A 22,931-nucleotide genomic window follows, 5' to 3' on the forward strand; every position below is an offset into this window, starting at 1 on the left:
CTTTGTTTACGGAACTTGATAAAATACATAGTCGATCCTTCTAAAAATAACATTCCTTGCAACAGTATCAATCCCACACTATATGTCGCAGTGTCGACTCGAGAAAGTCATGTGACTGCACGACTGACATGTTATGCCATTCTGACGAAGTGGAAATTTATGCGACCCCATTTCCAAGCTATTTGAATAAGCCGGCCTCGCCAGGAAGGTTGACTCATTCGCTGTGTTCAAATACGAGACCCGCCTGCTTCTCACACGCCGGTGGTTAGATTGCATTACTCCAGCAATCCTCGACTCCACTGAGATTGACACACTTGCTCAAAGGTAGGTACACCTTGGAAATTACACTGAGGAAACTACAAAGTATAATTCAATATTCTCTTGAAAGCATGGTTCTGAGAAAATTGAGAAAAATTGGCGTTGTCAATGAACGCGGAAGGAATGCGAGCGGTTACTGGTGGTATCGTTGGCAGGTAGCACGGTGATCAACAGGTTGTAATTTACGGGTGGTAGATAAGTCAACGCCGCACAGCGCCCGGTACCGCTTTATTACTCTAGCGACACGCAAGCATTGCTAACACCACCGGCCGTCAAAAGCAGGTTAGGGATAAGTGGCATTATTCTTCAAATCGGATCAATATTTAGAGAGGTACAGGCGTATCGATAGCATGGTTCTCTGTAGACTGTGCTGCGTAATTAGGGCTAAACCTAACAGCAAATTATAAATCACTGCTTTTCCTGACAAAACAGACGCGCTCGTGTTAAGAACGGGGTTAGTCGTGCGTATCCAGGGCGTACAATTGAAGCGTAATAACTAAACATCTCAGTGTTTGAAATCCCATAATATCAATATTGAGATTGGACTTAACTAGTGAATGAAGATACTCAAATCTTCGAGGGTAAAATGTAGACTGGTACTGATATTGTTATACATAGCGAGCACGCGTACTTTTAGATGAGACATCAAAAGTACATTAATCACTGAACAGTCGTGTCGCACTCTTGGCAAATAGACAATAAAAAAGTTGCTGTTAACAAAACTTGCGCACTGCACACGGGGGATTAGAGAGTCAAATTCCAGTGCAGTGACGATCAGTCCCCATTGAAAAAAATCTGGAACAATATTTTATTGTTTACGGCATACCAGAGGATATGGTGAGCACAGAGGGCGTGGCCGTAATATGACGTCAGACAGTATACTGTATATGGGCATGCTAAAAAAGAACTACCTTTTTAGTCGAGGAGGTGTGCCTTGTGTCCTTCAGCGGAAGAAAACTTCTTTCTGTAGTGGGTTATAAACCACGAAAGGTTAACTGTCAAATCTAAGTGCTTTCTTAGTGACAAAATTGGATCCACTCCCACATAGTGTATTGACATAAAGTGATAAGAGACATGTATGGACTTTAGGAATTTTATATCTTGCCCAGTTAAAAAGGTGATAGAATTTTTGTCTCTCAATAGGTTTTAAATATTTTAGTCCTTGGCTGTATTCACAACAGAGTTAAGTTACAGTGGGAACTCTTGGACATCAACACAGCTACCTGCACCAGCTAAAAACACATGAGGACTGGTCTATCTTCCATTGCCAATTTTTAGTAGTATTCCTTATAGCAGATATTAAACAGTTTTTAGCCAATCTTATCACATGGATTTAACAGGCATGTAGGTGTGTGTTTGGAGGGGGGGTGTAGTGTTATTAAGTGCATGAGCAGCCCTTTTGGTCTTGAAAAGGTCCACTCTGGGTTAAAATTTTATTGAGGCTCTATGCCACTATGGTAAAAAGATCCACTTTTTAAGGAACACCACTTTTGAAATTGCTGGATGCACCCTTGTTTTACTCTATACCAGATTTAATTGCTTCAATCTGGCCAAAAGTTACAAGGTGGCTTTTGGAAAATTTACCCATGATATCTGCCACCCTGGTAGAGGGTAGGCTTGGTTGATAGTCATGTACAGTGACAAAGTACTGGTTAACAGATATTAGATATGGTTATAAATTGTTATCACATGGTCTTCAGAGATAGTGCACAATAAATTAAGTTGTCACAACTGGGAATACATCCTTACATACATTTGATGATGTCAGATAAATCATTTCAAGTCTCCAAGGTTGGTTTGATGCATACAGGACTATAATGAATACACTTTGAGAGCTTTCTGGGGTTCTTTTATATGTTGTGTCCGAATCAAAAGTGAATGTCACTAAAGGTTCAACCTGAGGACAAAGATAGATGACCCATTACTGATAAACTTTGGCTGACCAGGGCAGTTCTTGCTCCTGTGCCTTTAATGACCGCCCCTGACCACCCTTTGTAAACAATGAGACTACTTAAGTCAGGGGAAATTATTTTCAACTGAATTTTACTTACAAAAAAGTTTGAAAATTTCTGACAATCATATACCAGAATAACCTATAAACACAAACTTTGATTTTGTGAACAAAGAAATTTTAAAAGACATTTTGCAAAAATGTAATTGTACCATCATAGGCCCGTAGGCAAAGGGGAAGGGGGTGGGGAAGTTGGTTCAAAATAACTGCCTTTTTGGTCAGAAAAGGGGTCTGGGTTGAATCAAAATTTGACCAAGGTTCTGTGCCATTCCTCATGCTGGATCAACTAAGGGGGTGGTTATGGTAAAAAGTTTTTCAGAAAAGGGACCCTCCTCAGGGGCGGATCCAGAAATATTTCCTGACAGTCTTCCATATTATATTTGGTTATCCATTTTCCATATTTGACCGTCTTCCGACAGAAAAAATTAGATACCCTTCAATGTAAACTTGAAAATCTGACCGTCTTCCGGAAGACAGCCTAAATCCGCCCCTGCTCCTTTGAAATTGCTAGTAACCGGGTCTGCATTGTCACTTCAATATTTCGATGAACAATTCCTGGGTCACATTTAAATGATAAATAGGTATGTATCAAGATAAGCCAGCTTGGTCTCCATGGTTACTAAGACTGATTTAGTGGCATGTGTCGCTCTCTCGTCTTCATAGAACTATTTCCTTAGATAGATAATATGAAAGAAATAGATCAAAAAGAAACCTCAGGAAAGGAATGTGAAAAACTATTTAGTGTGAATGAAACTGCTTGATGCTATATACTGTGCATTTATGTACACCATATATCTTTCTGATATGTTTGTGGTGACTGTAATATGGTTTTGTCACAGCACATCAGAACATTTGTCATTGAATACAAACACCATGCAGTGTGATTAAGTTGTAGAGCTCTTGATTGAAAAGGGGCTATGAAATATTTGCATGAACAGAAAATTTTCGAGATGAGCCATATCACCACAATAGATAAACATCTATGAAGCTTTATTTAGATTGCATTTCATCAGCAGAAAAGATAGGATGGGAGTTGTGGTCTGAAATAGATGTAAATGTTTAAAATATCATTCAGTAAACATTTCAGCCACCCATGTTGGCCAATGGTCATATGGTTCTGACCACAGCAGGCACATAGAGTAACAATGAGAGATAGCGTAGTAGATAGTGATGAAAGGAAGGGGGAGGGAATGGTGATGCAATAGATAATTATTAAAAGGCCATAGTTGTCTGTTCACATAATGCATATGGCTTGCAATCTACTGTATATAAATCCACCATTCTTTCTCCAGGTTTCCTTTATAACAACTCAGAAGAATTTTCACTCTCCTCTCCCTCTCGGTCCTACATGAAAGTTTTAATTATACAGGAATGGATTTGATAAACTATCTTGTAGATGACATTAGTCCAGAGAATGAAAGTATTACACAATATATAGCATTATGAAAGTCGACACAGGGGTGTGTGTTCAACAAGACGACAGTCCAGGATTATTGTAGATATAAGCCTGTAGCCAGGGGTGGTGGTGGTGGTGGTGGTGGTGGTGGGACTTTTTTCTGAAAAAAAGGGTCTTTTTTCCCTGCAGTTGATCCAACATGAGAAATAACATATAACCTACCAGTAGAAAAAATTTGCAATCTGAGTAGACCTCCCATCCCCTGCCTACAGTCCTGTACATAGTTGATGGCCGGTTGTCAATGTATGTTTTATCCGCTCTATATTTCATTTAAAATATATATCACAGTATGACTCAACTGTTGTTGTTTGTTTTTATGCATGTAGTGATGTAAGCAAACTTAGACTTAGGCACTGGGAATGGGAATGCGAGACATCTAAGCCACTTAAGTTGATAGCAATTTAGCGAGAATCCCCTTGGAGATAGATCGATCCAAAGTTTGTACTACAATAGGCTCTGGGAATGGTCTCGTAGAGTGGTCACTCTCTGTGGACTGTGGCTGTCCTGATCTGACTCTCATCATTATTCTCATTACATTAGCATGACTGTACACCTAGTATTTTATAGTGACATGTTTTATGACTTCAGTAAGCTCAGAATATACAGGTAATTATATAGGTTGTGGTTGTTTGTTCCAGCTAGTTGTTATCAAGCAGTCAAAAGTCACACAGGGTCACACTTAGCTAGGAGTTGTCTAAAATATAGGATCTAATCCTGTCAAAAAAGTTCAGCTACCATGTTGACATCTGACAGACAGAAGAAAAGAGGATATGCCTAAACAGAAACTGTCACCAAAGTGAAAAGACATTATTCTTTACTGTATGTGGCTAATAACAGTGAATGGACTTTGTTGGCAGATTTTTTTTTCGGTCATGTCCTTGTGTATGGGTCCAGCATACAAGGATAACGTTTTCATGCATGCAATATACCAAAACAGTGAAAATTTATATCCACAAGGTTACATTCTCTTACTTTTATTTTTGACCAATGTGTTGTCTACAAGTTAGCTTAATTAAAAAAAGATTACAAATGATGCACATAATTGAAAGAGAAAGTTGTGGCCATGTGTATGCATGAGTCATGAGTAAAAGTGTCATATTTTTTCTAGTTCTTTGTTGGTGAAGAGCTGTCTTGATGTGCAGACAGAGATAGAGCATGTTTTATTTCTCACATGTGGTCACCATACACTATCTGATCACAGGTTTCCCTTGGATGATCTCTTATGTTCCAGAAATTCTTTGTATTTTCAGCACCAACTTCCTACCAGTCAAGTTTAAAAACACTTAGATCTAGTACATGTATATACACATATAGAGTCAAAGACAATTTTTCATGTCACACCTAAAAACAAACAAAAAAAAACATGTCTATTATTAAATTATAATGTATTGCTCTGTTTTTATGTAAAGCCAGTGTACACTCAGTACAGCAGGTAATTATTGCTAATATTCACAGCTGTCTAGACGGTCTCTATCCTTAGGCCTGTAGTGGCAGATTGTTATTTTGTCCTTGTCTGAGGTCTTGTGTGATAATAGTAAAAAAACAGGTCATATAACACATGGGTACCAGACAATCTGAATACATTCCACTCCTCAAACAACACAGACTTGGAATCTCCTAGGGTGAAAAAATGTGTCTGTGTGTGTGTGTGTGTGTGTGTGGGGGGGGGGGGGGAGCAATAGTATGAAGTAAATGTGTATATATTTTGGGACGATTAAGAGAAAAAATATTGCTTGACATTACCTTTCAGTAATGAATAGGGTGACCTTCAAAGTAAGCTAAAGTTGTAAATTACATTAAACAAAATGAAACTGCAGTGAATTTGTATCTCAACCATTAAATACCAAGTGCTTCTCAAATATCAGGGACTCTTTGAATTGTACCGAAAAAAAGAATCAAACATTTCTCATTGTGTGTAAGCAATACATATGTAAATAATTCAAAAAAGTGCACAACTCTACACTCGCTCTAAGTGATACATAATATTCAGGCGTTCACTGGTTTGTAAATCACTAGATGTCCTCGAGGTCCTTGCGTGTGTCACTAGGAGTGCCGTATGCTATCTTCAGGCATTTCCAGTTCACGTTGCGGCTTACCAACCTCGCTTATGTGGACAACTGTTTGTTAGACATCTTTATGATCAGATAGCATGTCTTGGGGTGAGGCCTCAGGACTGCAGATAATGAGAAAACTATATAAATGAGGGTGTGCAAATAAAGTCACTGTGTTCGTTCTTTTTTTCAGCACTTATATGAAGAAAACAATGCCAAACTGAATATTTATAATATTTGTAACCCCCAAAGTGAATTTAGGATATCAAGGGACCTCCCTTTTCCTTGCTGAATTCTCCACTTTTTTACAGAAATGTCCATAATTTTTGTGTCAGTTTAAAAAAAGAATTTAAATATAATATGTTTGTACAGTTGTACAGTTTTAAGTCGTACATCCATTATTAATGTCTTGTACCTTACCAAATGTCACTCATCAAAGAAAATGCCTGTAAAAAAGGAATATATGTCATGTAAAGGTTTCTTTTGGCTAGATGTACATGGTATGTGGTCTGCAGCATTCCTATATGATCTAATGGATCAGAAAGATCACGCTTTGACAAAAAAGTTCTCTTTACGGATCAAAATATTTTCAGCCTGATGGACACTAGGCATTGTGATCTGGTGAAATGATGTGAACAGACATTGGGATGTATATATCGCCATTGTTCAGGATTATTTCCCTGTCACAGTTGAGATGCAGTCATATCATTATACCCTGTGTACAGTGTGTTTGGCTGGCAGGCATGTGATGTGGTACTTCTGTCTGTGGGTGGACAGTACTGTGCTGGCTTGGAGACCAGTGTGTGTGTCTGCCAGTGACAAAAGTGATTTATTTCTAGATGGACAAAGACTTATATTGGCTAAAGATAATGAATAATGATGTATATAAAACCACCATTGGCAATAACAGCTTGTAGACGCTGTGCTGCCTTAAAAGAGAGAGAGAGAGAGGGAGAGAGAGAGAGAGAGAGACTAGGCCAGTCTACTAGCGTGATACAGACTAGGACCACTGTAGAACACTTGTATCTGTAAATTACCAGAGAAAGGAAATTGTTGATGGCACCACATTTACTTCATGTAAAGAGGTTTTGCACAAAATACGAAAACAATTTAAACTGCACAGAAGTCCCCAATTATGTCAGGACCATGCCTGTAGCAGACATTACTGTAAATTTATCTGAGCTCAAATAGCTACTGTATATATTATATTGAACCCAGGTCTTAATGTGAAGTACACTGGTCATAAAATGAGCATACAACACCATGACATGACTAATGATGGAAGACTGTGGACATCAGGGACATACTCCCACACTAATAGCTTACTATCGCTAGAAACAGAAGTCCTCATTCAAGCTGGTGACATGTTTCATGATGTAATCAAAGTTTAATGTGAATATTCTTTGATGTGGAATGTGCCCTGTAGATTATAATGTATCTCAGCATATTTACCGGTATACTCAGGCATAATCATTTCGAATAATGAGTATAACTCATAATCAAGAATATTATGCATAAATATTAAACATGCATGTATCATATGAAACACTGTACTTTATTGTAATATTAAACATGGTGTTACCAGTGAAATTTTTTGTATTTTCAGCGTAATCCAGTCCCAATCTTCAGTACAGCACAATCATGGCTAGCAGACCCAGGGGGTACGGACTTACTGCAGAACTTTCTAATAAGGTGAGAAGTTTTTTAATCACACTGTACTAAGGCCCTTTACACTGTCATAGGCTAGCTACATCTATGTACTGTATTGTCTTCTATGAGCAAAAATTGTGTACATATTTTTAAAAAATACTTCAAAGTACATGTTGTCTGATTGATTCCACTTCTAATCTTTTTGTGATATCAGTTTTTACTTCATATCCATATACTACAATGTGTTGCTTGACATTTGTTTCCTTTTATCAGAAGTTCATCCACAATGACAAAAAGGACAATACACACAAATATAAAGTGTAGTGCTTGTAAAATGTTCATTTTGTTATTTGAGATATGCTTTTATTATTGTCTTATGAATAAACATATATGTGTGTTTCCTACATGAAGGCTATCAGATGCACTAGGAGAAGAACAGTGAATAGGTAGTCAAGAAACCAGCTAGGTGGCAACATTGCTCTGTGTCAAAAGACCATTGTTATTTGATAAATTGTTTTGTTTTTCATTCATATTATTCAATGAATTACAGGTTATGCTTGGTAAAATTGATAGGAATGATACATTTTTCATACAAATTAATGGTTTGGAACGAGGGCATTTAAAAAGTTCTAACATGCAATTTTGACTGTGGAAATGTACTTTTTGTCTTTGCATATAAAATGGAAATTTAAGGTCCACAAACATGTTCACACATAATTTGCATTTTTAAAAATAATTAAAAATAATAGTTCTTTATTAATATTTTTAGTCTGTGTCATGTTGCAGATAGCCTCTAAATATAGTCAGGAAAATGAGCAAGAGGCTCGGTTATGGATAGAAGACGTAATAGGAGAAGCTATTTCAGTAAGTAACAGGCTGCAGTGCGTGTTCATATGGATTTTCATCAAACCTTCTTGATTATTTTCAGGGTCTGTTATTTTCTCTCTTTTTTCTTACTAACATTGAAGAATTTTTTGCAGCACATTTCGAAAGAGTGCATAGTGTTTTAACTCTGCTGGAAAGTTACATACTTGAAATCTTATAACTGACATCAAAACTGGCACATAGTACTCAAAGATTTTCAAGAAACATATAAAATTCAGTGAAGTGGTTGATGATATGCCACATATTCAGATGATGCTTTATTTTTTATTATAAAAAGACTCGTGAAGTAGCTTTCCAATGGGTTATGACTAGTGATCTCTTGCTGTAATGACCAGACAGAGGCCTTTGGGAGCACATCCGCAGGACAGCCTCTGTATGAGGCTGAAGGAACCCAGCTTGGCAACCGGGCATAGACTGGTCCCATGACCCATTTCTACATGTTGTACTTATTGTCATGAAATATTACCTGATGTAATTTCAGATGAACTCCAAATACGATGACCATATGGAACTGGAGGCTAGACATTGGATTGAGGATGTCATTGGCGAACCTATTGGTGTTAGTTTTAAGAAAAAAATCAATATACAATAAAAGAGAATAATTATCTCTTCTTTCCACCTTCATCTTAATCTCATGATTTTGTAAAACCACAAGAGGGGAGGGGACAGATTATTATTCAAGTAAAATTCCTGAGGATTGTCACGGGATTTAATCTTGTGAAGTTTAAAATAAAAAAGGGAATGACAGTAATTTCACTGTGTTAGATCATGTCACACTTTATGTTGGAAATGGGGGTGTGTATTGGAAATGTTACCTATTTGTAACTTTAATTTGGTGTTTACAAAATCATAATTCCTCCTTGTACTCCCCAGCAAACCAGACTTCCTTGCTTTTAAATCATGACGCAAAAATAGCTCTGGACAGTTTGAGTTAATATGTAGGTAAAAGGTACATAGATCTTGTGAGCATAGATTTTAAGAGATTAAAATCTACACCTGAGGGCATAATGGGCACATTTCGATGTATTCTTGGTAGCTAGAAGGCCTATTTTACAACATGTAGCATATGAGCGTTGGTTTATATTATAGTAATACAAAAGTAGGTTATCTGATAACTCGATCTTTACATTCATTACCAAATTCTATTCCGTTTAAGATAAAGAATGAAGAAATGATTTTTGGGTTTTGAAAGTGAATGCAAGGGGTTAAAGTATAATAAATTGTAATATTTTATATAAAATGGAGATCAGATGGTAGATTTAAGCATGGGCTGGACAGCTGTATCTGGTTCTGTATTGGTTAGGGGTACACTATGCCTGCATGAACCAGTGCCTGACTCTCTTTATCCCAGTCCCAATATATCCAACACCTTTTCTTATAACTCTTGCATTTTTCACCACATATTTACACAGAGCACCACGCCTCTGTCAGGTATGTCTGATACATTAATACTGTAATGAATGAACATGACAACCCCTTCTTTCCTCCCTCCCACAAAGACTGGGATGATGAAATCCTTCACGTGTGGATAAACTGGGAGACTGACAGACTGACAGACAAACAGACAGACAGACCTCCACACTGACAGTTGCCACTCAGTATCATGATAATTTTTACCTAACATGTCTGTGTTTTTAATACCATCATGATGAATCTCCAGTTACATGAATGCATCCCCCCCTCCCCCCCTCGGCCCATTAACTGCCACATTGTCTTGGTGACTTACATGTTATGGGGTAATGTAGGGTAGAGGTATGATCTTTGTGGAGACAGAGTTGCCAACTGCATTGTTCTTTTGTTCATTATACATAAGCCATGCAATAAATCTCTGCATTTTGAGCATTGTCATGTTGGCAACCCTATGGGCGAACTGCATGTGGGTCTGACATGTTGATTAAAGGCAGTATCATTTGAGTCACAGGTGACAGAAATATTATCTCTGTCACCTGCCTTTACAAGATGTATGATGTACAGCTTTACGACACGGTTCTTGGTGCATGGGGCAGAGAGCAATATTGAGCTTTGCACAGGGGCGGATTGAGGCGGTCTTCTGGGTCTCTCAGATTTTTTTAATCAGAAGACCACCAAAAATGTAGGATGGATCAACAAAGATAATTTGGAAGACTGTCAGAAAATATCTCTGGATCCGCCCCTGTTACAGGAGAGTCATCATCTTCTCCATATACATCTTATTTTTTTCGCTTTCAGAATTATTGCATTTTTGCATAGAGCCTTGCAGATTGAAAATAACTGTGCTCTCATTTAAGATTGATTAGTTTTGATAAGATTAACTTTGCAATGCACTCTGTTAATTGCAATCCAACTTTTCACTTTCCATTCTACCCTGAAAGAAACATTTGAACTTATTGTTGCACATTTGCTTAGCTTTGTGGTGGCTGCCATTTTTATTTTGTTCTTGATGCTTAAAGGATTAAAAAGTTTAAATAGATATACCGTTCTTTGTTGACACCTTTGAAGCTAAAGTAAGGATTGAACATTTTCTTCATTTAAGTCCACAAATAATGTGAACCAATTGTTTAGTTTTGGTATATCTTAAAATTTGAAATAGTATAGAATATATGCTAAAATTTCTTGATGACTGTTAACATTAAATTACATTTATTGTTTACTTATCATTTTTAGTCTGGAGATCGCAACACACCCTTGGGAATGAAAGGGTTCCATGAAGCTTTGAAAGATGGCAGGATTTTGTGCAGGTATTTCTTGCAGTCACACCAATCATTTTCCTATCCAGTTGCTTTTTTCTATTGACTTTTCTTTCTTAAACTGTGCAGGTACAACCACTCTCATTAGCAACTTTTGTCAGAAAGAAATTGCTTAATTAAAAAAATAATACACATTCTAATTAAATTAATTTAATTTAAGCAATTTATTTTATGATGAAATGATGAAAAGGGGGCTAAAAATACAGTCATGCCTAATAAAATAAGCAATTGAAATCACTTTGCTTTTGTTCTAGACTAATCAATGTTCTGCAGCCAAATTCAGTGAAAAAAATCAACGATTCAAAAATGGCTTTCAAGATGATGGAGAACATTGGGAATTTTTTGGAAGCTTGTGAGCGGTATGGAGTGAACAAAGTAGACTTATTTCAAACTGTTGATCTGTACGAATCCCAGAACATGGCATCAGTTGTCAATGGAATTCATGCCCTTGGGAGGATGGTGAGTTTGTTGCACATATCGTATCAAATTAGATTCTCATTTCCAATTTATATAATTAAGGAAATTCAAAGTTTACTCATTAGGGGATTGCAATTGTGTCACTTAGTTAATTAGTCGGATGTGTTCCAAGCTAATTAATGAGTATAAATGGCCTTTTTTGTTGCCTCATAGGAGCAGAAACCAACAAAAGTGGATTTGTGAATTGTTACCATCTTTTGAACAGACATATATATATCCATAGCTACCATTTAACTTGAATGAGCTTAATCTTCTTGAAATTTGGTGTTGATTTTGGTGTTTTGCATCATGTATAATTGCATTAAAAATTGGCAAAATGACCTATTTGGTGCATCATTATTTGCTTTTATGTCTGTACTTTTTACAGCTTTACATAATCTTTCAATGCATTTCAGGCCCAGAAAAAAGGTTTTCATGGCCCTGTTCTCGGCCCCAAGGAAGCATCGAGCAACGTCCGTGAATTTACAGAGGAGCAGATGAAAGCTGGCCAGGGAGTGATCGGGCTGCAAATGGGCACGAACAAGGGGGCATCACAAGCAGGAATGTCTTTTGGCAAAGCAAGGCATATTATTGATTAAAGTGATCATTTGTATGAAACTTCCATCCTGAACTGTTTGACAAACCTTCTATATTCCAGCAGCCATTTCATACTGTCAACGCATCATCATTACAAAAAATGTCTGCTGCAATTATGGCCTTAACTCTTTTGGCTATGCATCACTGAAGCTCTGAATTTATGTGTATTATTTTTAAAGATCTGTTGTCTTGAGCATTTATTAAGTGTCTTTCCCAGTTAAACGAACAAAAACAAAAAGATTGCTATCAATGCTATAAAATACATGCATTCCTTTCTTTGTGTGGCCATTCCAAACTTTGTGGTGTTTCTTTTGAGATGGTGGAAACTACTTTCATTCCAAAATGCATTCTTTTCTGCTGGAAATGATTCCATTATTCTGACCTGTGTCCCTTCTCTTCACTGCAACATTTCGTAAGAACCAAAATGGTGGAACTGTGTCCTTTAATTAGTGATTCACATGTAATAAAGGGAAAAATGAAAGAAAAACAAGACATAAAATTAGGATTTTGGAAGATTGCAAATAACAACACATGCTTGAAATTATGAAAGTTTCCAGATATCTTTTTTTTTCTTTTTCATTATCTTGTTAATAGAGCAATCAAATAAAACAAAGCAATGGTCTTGTGTGCTTTCTAGAGAACTATCATCTTTGACTTTCTCTACAGACATTCTGTCATACAGATATTACATCATAAACGATAAATGCTACTTCAGTTAATCCTTTGGATTTCTTAGCAAACCAATGTTTTCTCTACATATTACAGCATACTATATCTATGCCATAATATGGTGCTTTGTAGCAAAGCATGACAGAAATCTGCAAATGTGGATATATTTTTTCATTCCTAGATGTAGACAAATCTAGTTACGTAAACAAGACACAGACTGCAGACTGTTAAGGTAAATTGTATTAGTTATAACTGGTGATAACTGAATGCGGTTAAACAAGAAAAGCGAAGTGCACTTTTTCTTTATAAGTATAACAACATTGTCATGCCAATATGGTATCTGCTGACCATCTGTCGCAATAAATGCATGTTATCATGAAATAAAACTTTTAAAACAATCAATCTGTTTTTGGTCACTTGTTCATATAGTAAAGAGCAGCTACATTTGTTGTATATGAGGAGTTTATTCTTGAGGGGGGTTCTAGTATATATTGTCAGGTTTTCAGTAAAAGGCCTGTTGAAAACTCGCTGTGTTCTTATGAGTTTTGAATGTTAGAATGTGGTCAAGGTGAATTACTTCCATTGTGGAATAGACTGCTTTTCAAAAGAACTTAAAAGAAATTGATTAGAAAACATCTGTGGATAAATTTGGCCAGCTTTACTTCATTGTTGCACTAGTACTGCACTATTTTGCTGTTTCTTCTTATTGCACTTACCTCCATATCCCGTGAAATCTCACTTCATTTTATGCCAAGTTGTGAGATTGTGGGATGATTTCCACAAGGCCAATGGCTTCTTCCTGTGATGGTTGATCTTTTTGTGTATAGTACAATCGGGGTTGAAATATTTTCACTGCATTACTTGAAGGTCTGACCATAGTAATGAAATAATCTGATTCAACAGTGAAAGCCTGGTCACCAACAGTAAGAAAATTATTATTATCTATGAATGTTTCACTTGTATAAATCACCATGGAAGCAATGACTTACAAAGCTCAGTAGCTTGCACCTACACATATTAAACCTAAAACTGCCAGCTAGAGGAAAAAACTGGCACACAAAAAGTCATGCTCTTTTTGCCCACAGTTGTAAGAGTTTGGAAAACTTCTTTTACACATACGAAGAGGAAGAAGCCACTGCCAGAAAGTTTTTGTCAATAAAAGATTAATTTCACCTCATACCAAGAGGATTTTTTCTCTCCTACATGTATATTCGTTGAATATGATGCTTGACTCAACCAGACAATGTATGAAACCGAGCATAGACTTGATGCCCTATGTAAAGAAGTTTATATTCATTAACAAAACCACTGTAGGGAAACCTTTGTACTCTACCCATCATTAAGTCCTAATATTGTGGTGTCTGCCTAGTTTTATTGCAATTTTATTAGTAACCACATGACTCGCTATTACTTCCTAAACAGTTGGGTTTTTTTTATGAGTGTGCATAAATATTTTGTCCAGGTATATCTTGATACTTTATTTGCCGAAGAAACTGCAGGGTCAGTCCTTATCACCAAAATTGCCACAGAAACTTACAATGAAGTGTTTATTGAAAAATAATGCCTTTTTTATTGAAAAACCATGTCATTTCTCCAGCAACATTTATAATTAAATGAACGCCTCACTTTTCTCTCGTGACAAGGTCAACTTGCATATAGAACACTACAGGGTTTCCTTAAAGTCAGCTCACAGGAAATATCACTATTTATGGCTATATACTAATATACTACATATACTATATTCTTTCCCTACAGATAAAATGTGCAGTTAACTTTTCATCACAGATAGTGGTGTAATATTGAAAATTGTTCAAAATGTTTTAAAGTGTCCAGACATAGGGGACACCCTGTAATGGGTGGAGGTCAGGGGGAGGCTTTCCAAGTTGGTACTGTTTTGTGGGGCCCGTTTTGTGACCCTAGTGCTGATTCTAAGATTTCCAATCTCATTAAAGTGTTTCATTAACAAGTCAGAAAATGCCCTTTTAAATGAAAATACTCTCATACATTGAACTTCTAAAGAATTCAGACTGGTTTAATTGTGGCACAGGACAGCAGATTTCCACATGTTAATGTGCCCTTCTGATGATACACCTAAGTCAAAATTCCAGTCTAAATTAAATCTGTGTGAACTCTACTGCTGTGATGAGCATCAGTTATTCATTGCATGATTACTAGCTGTGAGCAGTAAGAATATATTGCAGTTCCAGAACAGCCGGGTGCATTTGATACAATAGTACACAAAACCACACTTTCTTTTTTAGGGAAAAAAGTATGTTCTGCTTGAGTTGACGAAATCTATTTCTTTTTGAGGTAGTTCGTGTATGTCACTTGGCTCAAATTCAGCTTAAGATGCTTTCCATCCAAATTATTAACCTCCATCCTGATGACTTGTGAGGAAATTGTGGCTTTTATAATTGGCTAAAAGCAATGTTAAGCAGAGTGGATATTGAAAGTGACTTGAGTGCCTTCATATGGTGTCCTCTGTGACCGCAGAATGTCACGTCCATTCATACTGTTGAAATGTAAAACACAATGAGTTCAGAAAGCATGCCAATAGTGTCTATAAGCTCACTATGGCTCTGCTGCTGATAAATTGAACTTCATCAAAAGAGTTAAAGCATTTGGTCATGGAAGGAAAAGCCTGACGTAATGTAACTGCTTGCAATTAAATTTACTTTCCAGGTCTTGACTCTGGTCATTAACTTTTACGCAACAAAAAATGTACACCTCAAAAGAACCACCAAGTGTTCAGGCCATGCAATTTGGTGTTATACAAGAAATTTATGTGTCGTGATAAATTGTCTATTTATCTTTCCTCACAAAGGAAGGTAAAGAAAGGGATGTCTTCAAAACTGAATTGACAACTTCAACATCTAAACTTGATAACAGACCAAATAGTGAATGAAAAATCTTGCTCTAACTAAACTGAAAGTACAGAAATAGTCCCAGGTCAACCAAGCAGACAAGCAAAACTCATATTACCATTTTGATATATATTAAACAAACTTATTTTTGGCACTTCATCATGCATGCCATTTTGTTGTCAATTGTTAAAAGGCTGTTTATATAAAAAGCTATTGTTTGAACTCCATCAAGCAAACATAGGTTGTCATATTAATGATGATATTCTGATGACACTAAGGTCCCCCCCAATATCCTTATAGTATTTTAATGGGATCTGAAGTAAACAAAATCTGAAATTTACCATCAATCTGGAATGTGGAACATCTGTCAAAGAAAATGCTACATATGACACAATATAGAGCAATATTTCAAAAATTGATTGTAATTGAATAATTTACCTGTACTCACAGCTAGTATGCTACTGTCTCTTTTCAGCTGTATAAAATACATAAATTTTCCTAAAAACAATAAGTTTGGAACTTTATTTTCCCATCTTTTCATTTCTTACTTTTCAATCAGTATATATAGTGATAACACCGCAATGCATTTTATTTTATATTCATGTTGGGAGGGAAAAGTCTGTTGTATTTGTTCAAGATTACACCTCCTGGTTGTCTTGCAATTAAGGTACAGAGCCCTGCACTGGAAGCAATGGTATAATATATTGATATAGAAAATTATTTTCACTAAAAGATACCAATAAACTTTTGTCTTCCATATAAGTAATCAAACAAATCTGTTTAGTGTTACAAAGAGCATCAACCAATTGAGATTAAACATCCCTGTTTTGATACTGTGGCCATAGTTATAGTTCTTCACTGTAACTAGGAGTTTATGGAGCAACTCTACACAGTGGCATCATGACAGCACTTTTGTGGTGGATTCCTTTGTGCTTGTCCTTTAATTTGCTGTCTAAAATAAATTGGTGACATTAAGAAAACAAAAAATATCTGGATCTAATAATTTTTTTAAATTATCTTGTGAATATAACTACAAAAAGAGACAAAAACTATATTAATATATCATTTTTGCTCCCTCAACCTACTAAAAAACATCTTCTTAGAAAAATCTGTGCATTTTTGTGTACTGTCGATAATACTAATTTTTCTTTTCCCAGCCCCACATCTCCTTCCTCTTTAGATTCCGCTCTTTACATGCAATATTTATAGTTGCTATATGAAAGAAGAGGAAGAAATTATTTGCTTGGTTCAATAATGGTTGGTGTTGGTGGCGAGAGCGGGAGTCACCCTGTGTTGCTCGAGCAGGAACACCTGGAAAACGGAGCGGCGTGATAAAATGGTGAAATACTGAGATGAATACTTGAACATGCAATATTTGCCAAATTCTGGTTATCAATCACTTACATTCCAGCATATTATACCCCTCTGCTGAGGTGACATAACCAACCCACGCACTAGTGATAATTACATACTTAGTTCAGGACCCCTGACTTTATATAGTAAAATCTCCCACGTATATCTCTCTTATCTTTAGGTGTAATAGCCCATAGGTGGGAAAAGAGATAAGATATTATAATGATAATAAACTGAGTCTGCTATAAATATATACTGTGCAGATAGTGTGATATTGCAAGTGAAATATATTTATGCCAAGCAGGTTCTCAAGGGAGATCATTCAACACATACAGACACCAGATGCTTTCCTTTGTCCTTGTACGTGACTGGTAATTTAACTGGAATTTGAATTTTCTTCCGGAATAAGAGAAAAAAAAATTAGAATTTTTGGCTGACTATTCATGTGCGTCAAGAAGGGTGTAATGTCAAAGGAAAGTAGGTTTACAATCACAAGCATGTCTGCTAAACAGATGGTGTGTGGATCTGTAAAAACAAATAAAAAATCTTTGTGGAGTCATTCTATTGATTTCCTGGTGTACTAGCTTGCATCAGAGAAAACATGTCTCATGGAAGAAATCCAAGCCACAGTCTTACACACAGCAGCACAGTCACTAGCCTTGGTTTGAAATGTCTACAATCTAATTACACTGGTAGTAAAACAATACAGTGCAATTCCTGCTCAATATAGTGCATGTTGTTTTCTTTAGACAATTAGAGAAAGGGTGTGTGTGTGTGTTTGTGTGTGTGTGGGGGGGGAGGGGGGGGCATGAAGAATGGCCAAGCTTACATGCTCCACCAAATGGAGGAATAAATAATAAACAGAGAATAGGCAATAGATTGAAATGTTTCCTACCATTTGGCATCCTTAATAATTGTTTATTTTCGACTGTAACTATAACATTGTGTGCTTTATTTTGTCAACAAAATATAAATTGTGCAGTAAGCTTTAAACTAGTGGAACAGTTACAGTTCATATAAGATGTTTATCACTCATGCCAGACAGTTTGAAATAAAAACAAGAAAAAGCAAGAAACAGTAGTGCAAAAGAACCGTTCTATCTCATAATAGTCTCCAATGGTTGCCAAACATTCTTTTGGTTTAACTATGGCACAGACAAACACACAAAGCAAGCCAGTGTTGATAGCAGGGAGAGCTCCAGAAAACATGTAACACAACCACATCTCTGTCAGTGAGAGACCAAGGCAAGGTGGAAACCGGACCACTACCATAAACAAACCATCTAAATTGCCTTTTAAAAAAAGCTCATGTCTCTAATAAGAAATGTTGCAGCTACTTATATCTGATCTTACATTGTGTGAGGTATCAAAATACCAAAAGTTTCCATTAAAGTTTTCTCCAATCTAACAATTAATAGTCTTAGATCAATTCACTTTTTATTAAAATTACTCAAAACTGCAACAGCTATTCCAGGTCTGATTGTTTCCTGCAGCTCAATTATTCGTATTTTCAACAGTGAGAATGATACCTGTCCTAATTACCCCCAAGGACCTAGCTGCTCCCATTTTCTTTGAGCATCGCAAATAAGTAATAAATATTACAGAAATTCCAAGTCTCAAGATGATCATTTTAAAATCAAGTTAATGTTATACAAGTGTTTGAGGAAATAAAACCTTATGCACAATAGTACACTATGTGTATCAGGTAAAATCATAAGAAGTTTCCCAAAGTTCATCAAAAGCAAGCACCCCTTCTTCCCAGCTGATTTAATGCTACACATGCAGCAATAGATGGTGAGAGTGCTTAGAACATGGCTCTACTACCACAATGACCAATAATAAAAGCTGAAATAGGACTAGACATACTTTCCAGCAACATGGTAAGGTATATACACTGTATCATCTCCAGTATAAAAACAATATTAAGTTATTTCACAGTAATTTTAACCTTTATTCAATGGCTGTGTTTAGTAAGTTACTGCAAGGAGTTATAACAGAAGGAGATTACACGCAAGCCTCTCTATTGTCCGATGTCTGTTACGGTGGGCGGAGCTAGCTACGGGGGGCCTCCTGTCTCAAGGTTTAGTCTGGGTCGCTCTCCTCCGCTTGGAGATTGATTTTATATGCGTTATTTCGCGTTAGAATTCGAGATCAGTAGTGTCAAAGCGGCGCTGTATGCTGACGATTTTTTTCACAGGTAGTTATTTGGACGATGTGCTGGGAGGGAACGATATCGTAGAAAGCGATTATAAGGTGGTGACTGAGGATGGTCGCCATGAGTTTTTTTGAGTCGGTGATAGATGGCTTTTCTTTTGAACAACACAGTGAAAAATCACCAAGGATAAGTCAAAAGAAAACGTCCCAACTGTGGTTTGTGAAAATGACATTCAAGTGAACGTCTGTCCTCACTGCCAAAGGGCATTATATTAATACATAAACGTTTGGACCCCCAGCCCTTTGGTCCCATAAACATATACATTGAGACAGTGCCTAAGCTTTGTGACTGGTTTTTAATTTCTTTAAGTATTTTTTTCTCTCACTCGGTATAATTTTAATATCATAATGCACTAAAGTGAAATTTTAATCTAAGGTTGAGGCAATTCCACGACATGTCAGTTTACTAAATACTCGTTATAAATTTCTTTATCTTGGAAATCTCCCTTTTAATTTTCAGGATTATTTTGACACATACTAACCCTTCTTATTTGTCGGTAAACAAGTGCACAGTGCTCAACATTAAGTATAATTTTTATTCATTCATAAATATATTTATATTCAAAATATATCAGAAATTTTAGTATTAACTGAGCTCTTTAAAGTGAAACAAATAAAGATGAGAATTTTGAATTTCAACTATTATTTACTATATTAACTTAAAATATCTTTTAAGTCAACTCTATACTCAAGCATCATGATAGTAGCATCTGTGAGTAAAACCATTTTATTATATCATTAGAAGAACAAAAACAAAATTTTACACATAAGCAGTAATTAATGAAGTCATAAGAATGATTAAGTTGCTATAGTTTTCCAGTTTTATGCAGTCTGTGTTGGAATTTTTTTCAACTGTGCAAATAGAAATAATTATATTCTTTTTTTATCTGACTTGCTGATACCAGTCTGTGCCAGATACTATTCCACTCACAGGCCAGCAAGGTCTGAGAATCTAATGGGCTGAATGAAAAAAAAAAACCCTAGAAGATAAAGTGGCTAATTCTTACAAATAGGATAAAAAACATGGGATTTTCAAAAGGTTATTATAAATCAAGAGAACACTTAGTAATTACATTTATAAAATGAACTGGAGTACATGTTACAGCTGAAAAAATTAACTGGGCCAGTAAGTGACTGCTTTAAAGAAATTTCACTGAAACAGTCCAAATTTTACTGGCAATCAAGTAGACTGTTATACCATGGCACTCAACAAATTATATATAGGTTTTGATTTTTTTCCACGTGACAGTAACATAAAATTTATGTCAACTTTTGAAATGTATAGAGTCAGTTAGGTGACTGAAAATATTTTAAAATGCCATGAAGGAGCACTATTAATTTAATGCAATCTCTGTTGGCCAGTCTTATCCAGTTTCTTCTCCAAAAAGGACAAACCAAGTGAGAATTTCTTCAGGGCCCTTTCTTCTGCCTGCCAATGCCTTGCCACTCAGAAAAGAGAGAAACCTGTAGGTTAGAAAAAAAAAACATAATAATAGCATTATGAACTACTAGTATCCATGTAGACATTATGGAATTACGCAGTGAAGTTTAATGTGTCTTGTTATGACTTGACTGAAATAATGTTCACCACATAAATGAACAATTTACAACTAAATTTATGTAGAATATCAAGATTCATGATCACAAGCTAATAACCCCAAGAAATTGAAAGAAATTGTACTTATTACAAGAAATTATTTAAATCCGCCCTGGTTCCTACTCTTCTGACAGGACAAAAAGGGGATTTCAGAGAGGCTGGTTGCTAAAAGGAAAATACCCAAGGTTGTTGTATTTTGAAAAAAATTAAAAAGTGTACTGTTGTTAGTGAATGTTTAATGCATCTTAGGCATTATGACAAAAGTAACTTACCCCAGACACGCTGACCTCCTTTTTTCATTGACATTTTTAAATTTTTTCCAGCCTGACCATAATTCATATATTCAATGCAGCTTTCTCCCATATCTATAATAGAAGAAAAAAAACTTGAGCAGTGTTAAGATATGCATGTAAAATTCATTATCAATAATGAGAGAATTTCTGTTTCAACACTGCAAGATGAAATATTTACTTTCAAGTAATGAATAAACCTTAATAGAGTTCTATTCTTTTGTAACCACCAAGGCAAAGCTTCTTTCTTAAAATGAACTGAAACATCCAAGCTTGCCACCTAACATGCCAAAGTAGTGAAGTATAATTAAAGTAGAGAAGCAAGTACCCCTTAATTATAGAGGTGTCTTACACAATAAGGTGTGTCTTACACACCTTGACTCAAAGGGAGATGTGTAGTGAGATAACAGGTAAAGTAATTGGTGGAGCCTAGGTGAACTTAAGACTTTAAATTAAGAAGCACCAGGATTCATGTGTGTTCTTTTTTCAAAGGTTTAATATGAATTAAAACATATATATGTAAAAAGAAGACTAAATAAGTTAAAAAATAACTATGCCATTAAGTCAAACTTCCTGTTAGACCGCCATGATGGAAAATGCTGGGTGGAGGCAAAATTTTCCAGTCAAAAAAACTGAGCACTTTACTTTAACAACAAAGTTACCACTCCAAAGCCAGCCACCATGGTGAGAAGAAAAATGATGACCAACTGTCATGATAAGTCTTTTTAGATTTAAACATGAAAAAGGTAAAGGCCAAAATGGTACATTTACCCATAACACTAGAGTAAAAAATTGGTATTATGAACAAATCAGGTTATTTTTTTCAAGAAATATTGGAGCAGTATCCATGCAATATATACCACGCCACGACCAAGATGTTCAAGAATCTAAACACACCAAATTTTTTTATAATCTTGCATTTGAAAAGTACAAAAAGCGGTAAGGCTTTTGGCCGTAACAAGCGTAACACTTTTGATCGGAACTCATGAAAATTGTCAATTGTCGTATCCAAGCTAGACCACATGTAAAATCGCAAAAAAAAACAATACTGCTCAAGCAAGTGTGTTGCACACATAACAATTAGTTAAATTTTATGACTGTCATGTGACACAAGTTTCAAAAAGTAGGAGGAAAATGTCTTTTGGAGTAATTTTTTTTCGAAATATTAACAAGATGGCGGCTTAAGCATCTGCTTGTTATTCGGCTACTGAAAGTGCACCTAAGTTTTATTCTTTGCTATTGCCACAAATTACTTAACAATTGCAACTGTATAAAGACCAAACTTTCTTCATCTGATACTATATTTATAAGCACTTGTTATGAGTGGGAATTATTTTTCATGCAATATTTATGCTCCACACACCACCTCGCGAGATCGACGTGGAGCTGGACACTTACACAGTGAGACCCCACGGCATAAAAGTTGCAATTTATCTTCATATTTCGAGTAGTTATGCATTTAAAAGCACTTACCTGTTTTTTGAAAACCTTGTCCAACGTAATATCATATAAATTCTGTATTTCTCTCATTTTTTAGAAACTTGGGACTCCGTTTCTGTTTCTGTCCTCAAAAATCAACAGACGAAGGCACAGATACTAACAAACGAGATTTAAACGAGAGTAGCAATTAAGCGTAACAGAGATAGGCATCCATTGTTCTCTGGGTTCTATTCATTCCGACCAATGAGAGACCGTAATACGGGCTCCGCCCCCACGCGTGTAATCTCCTTCTGTTATAACTCCTTGGTTACTGTAACAATTTGAAATAATATTTCTGATACAATTACAGAATATG

General features: G+C 36.0%; 1 protein-coding gene and 1 long non-coding RNA gene across 7 annotated transcripts; one reads left to right on the forward strand and one right to left on the reverse strand.

Annotated features, from left to right (window-relative positions):
- The first annotated feature begins 123 nt into the window (after positions 1 to 123).
- Positions 124 to 13,221, forward strand: LOC106181245 (muscle-specific protein 20). Of its 4 annotated transcripts, none has more exons than XM_013565571.2 (6): positions 124 to 324; positions 7,443 to 7,528; positions 8,273 to 8,350; positions 11,015 to 11,088; positions 11,352 to 11,556; positions 11,970 to 13,221. In XM_013565571.2, exons 2-6 carry the CDS (start codon positions 7,478 to 7,480, stop codon positions 12,150 to 12,152), a joined length of 591 nt encoding a protein of 196 aa, XP_013421025.2. In that variant the 5' UTR covers positions 124 to 324; positions 7,443 to 7,477; the 3' UTR covers positions 12,153 to 13,221. The 4 variants fall into 4 exon arrangements, with proteins under 4 accessions (XP_013421025.2, XP_086870969.1, XP_013421024.2 ...); XM_087014843.1 differs by having other exon boundaries at positions 125 to 324; positions 8,256 to 8,350; XM_013565570.2 differs by lacking the exon at positions 8,273 to 8,350 and adding an exon at positions 8,853 to 8,930 and having other exon boundaries at positions 135 to 324.
- Positions 13,222 to 19,765: 6,544 nt separating this feature from the next.
- On the reverse strand, positions 19,766 to 22,894 carry LOC147763830 (uncharacterized). 3 transcript variants are annotated; one of them, XR_015334960.1, is made up of 4 exons: positions 22,610 to 22,894; positions 21,119 to 21,211; positions 20,938 to 21,011; positions 19,766 to 20,713 (listed from the first exon to the last, which is right to left on the reverse strand). It is a non-coding gene; the product is annotated as an uncharacterized LOC147763830 (long non-coding RNA). The 3 variants fall into 3 exon arrangements; XR_015334961.1 differs by lacking the exon at positions 20,938 to 21,011; XR_015334953.1 differs by lacking the exon at positions 19,766 to 20,713 and having other exon boundaries at positions 20,720 to 21,011.
- Between the last annotated feature and the right edge of the window lie 37 nt (positions 22,895 to 22,931).

The sequence above is a fragment of the Lingula anatina genome, chromosome 1 (genome assembly GCF_051362555.1).
Source record: "Lingula anatina isolate TDL-2025a chromosome 1, LinAna3.0, whole genome shotgun sequence".
NCBI classification, from domain to species: Eukaryota; Metazoa; Brachiopoda; class Lingulata; order Lingulida; family Lingulidae; genus Lingula; species Lingula anatina.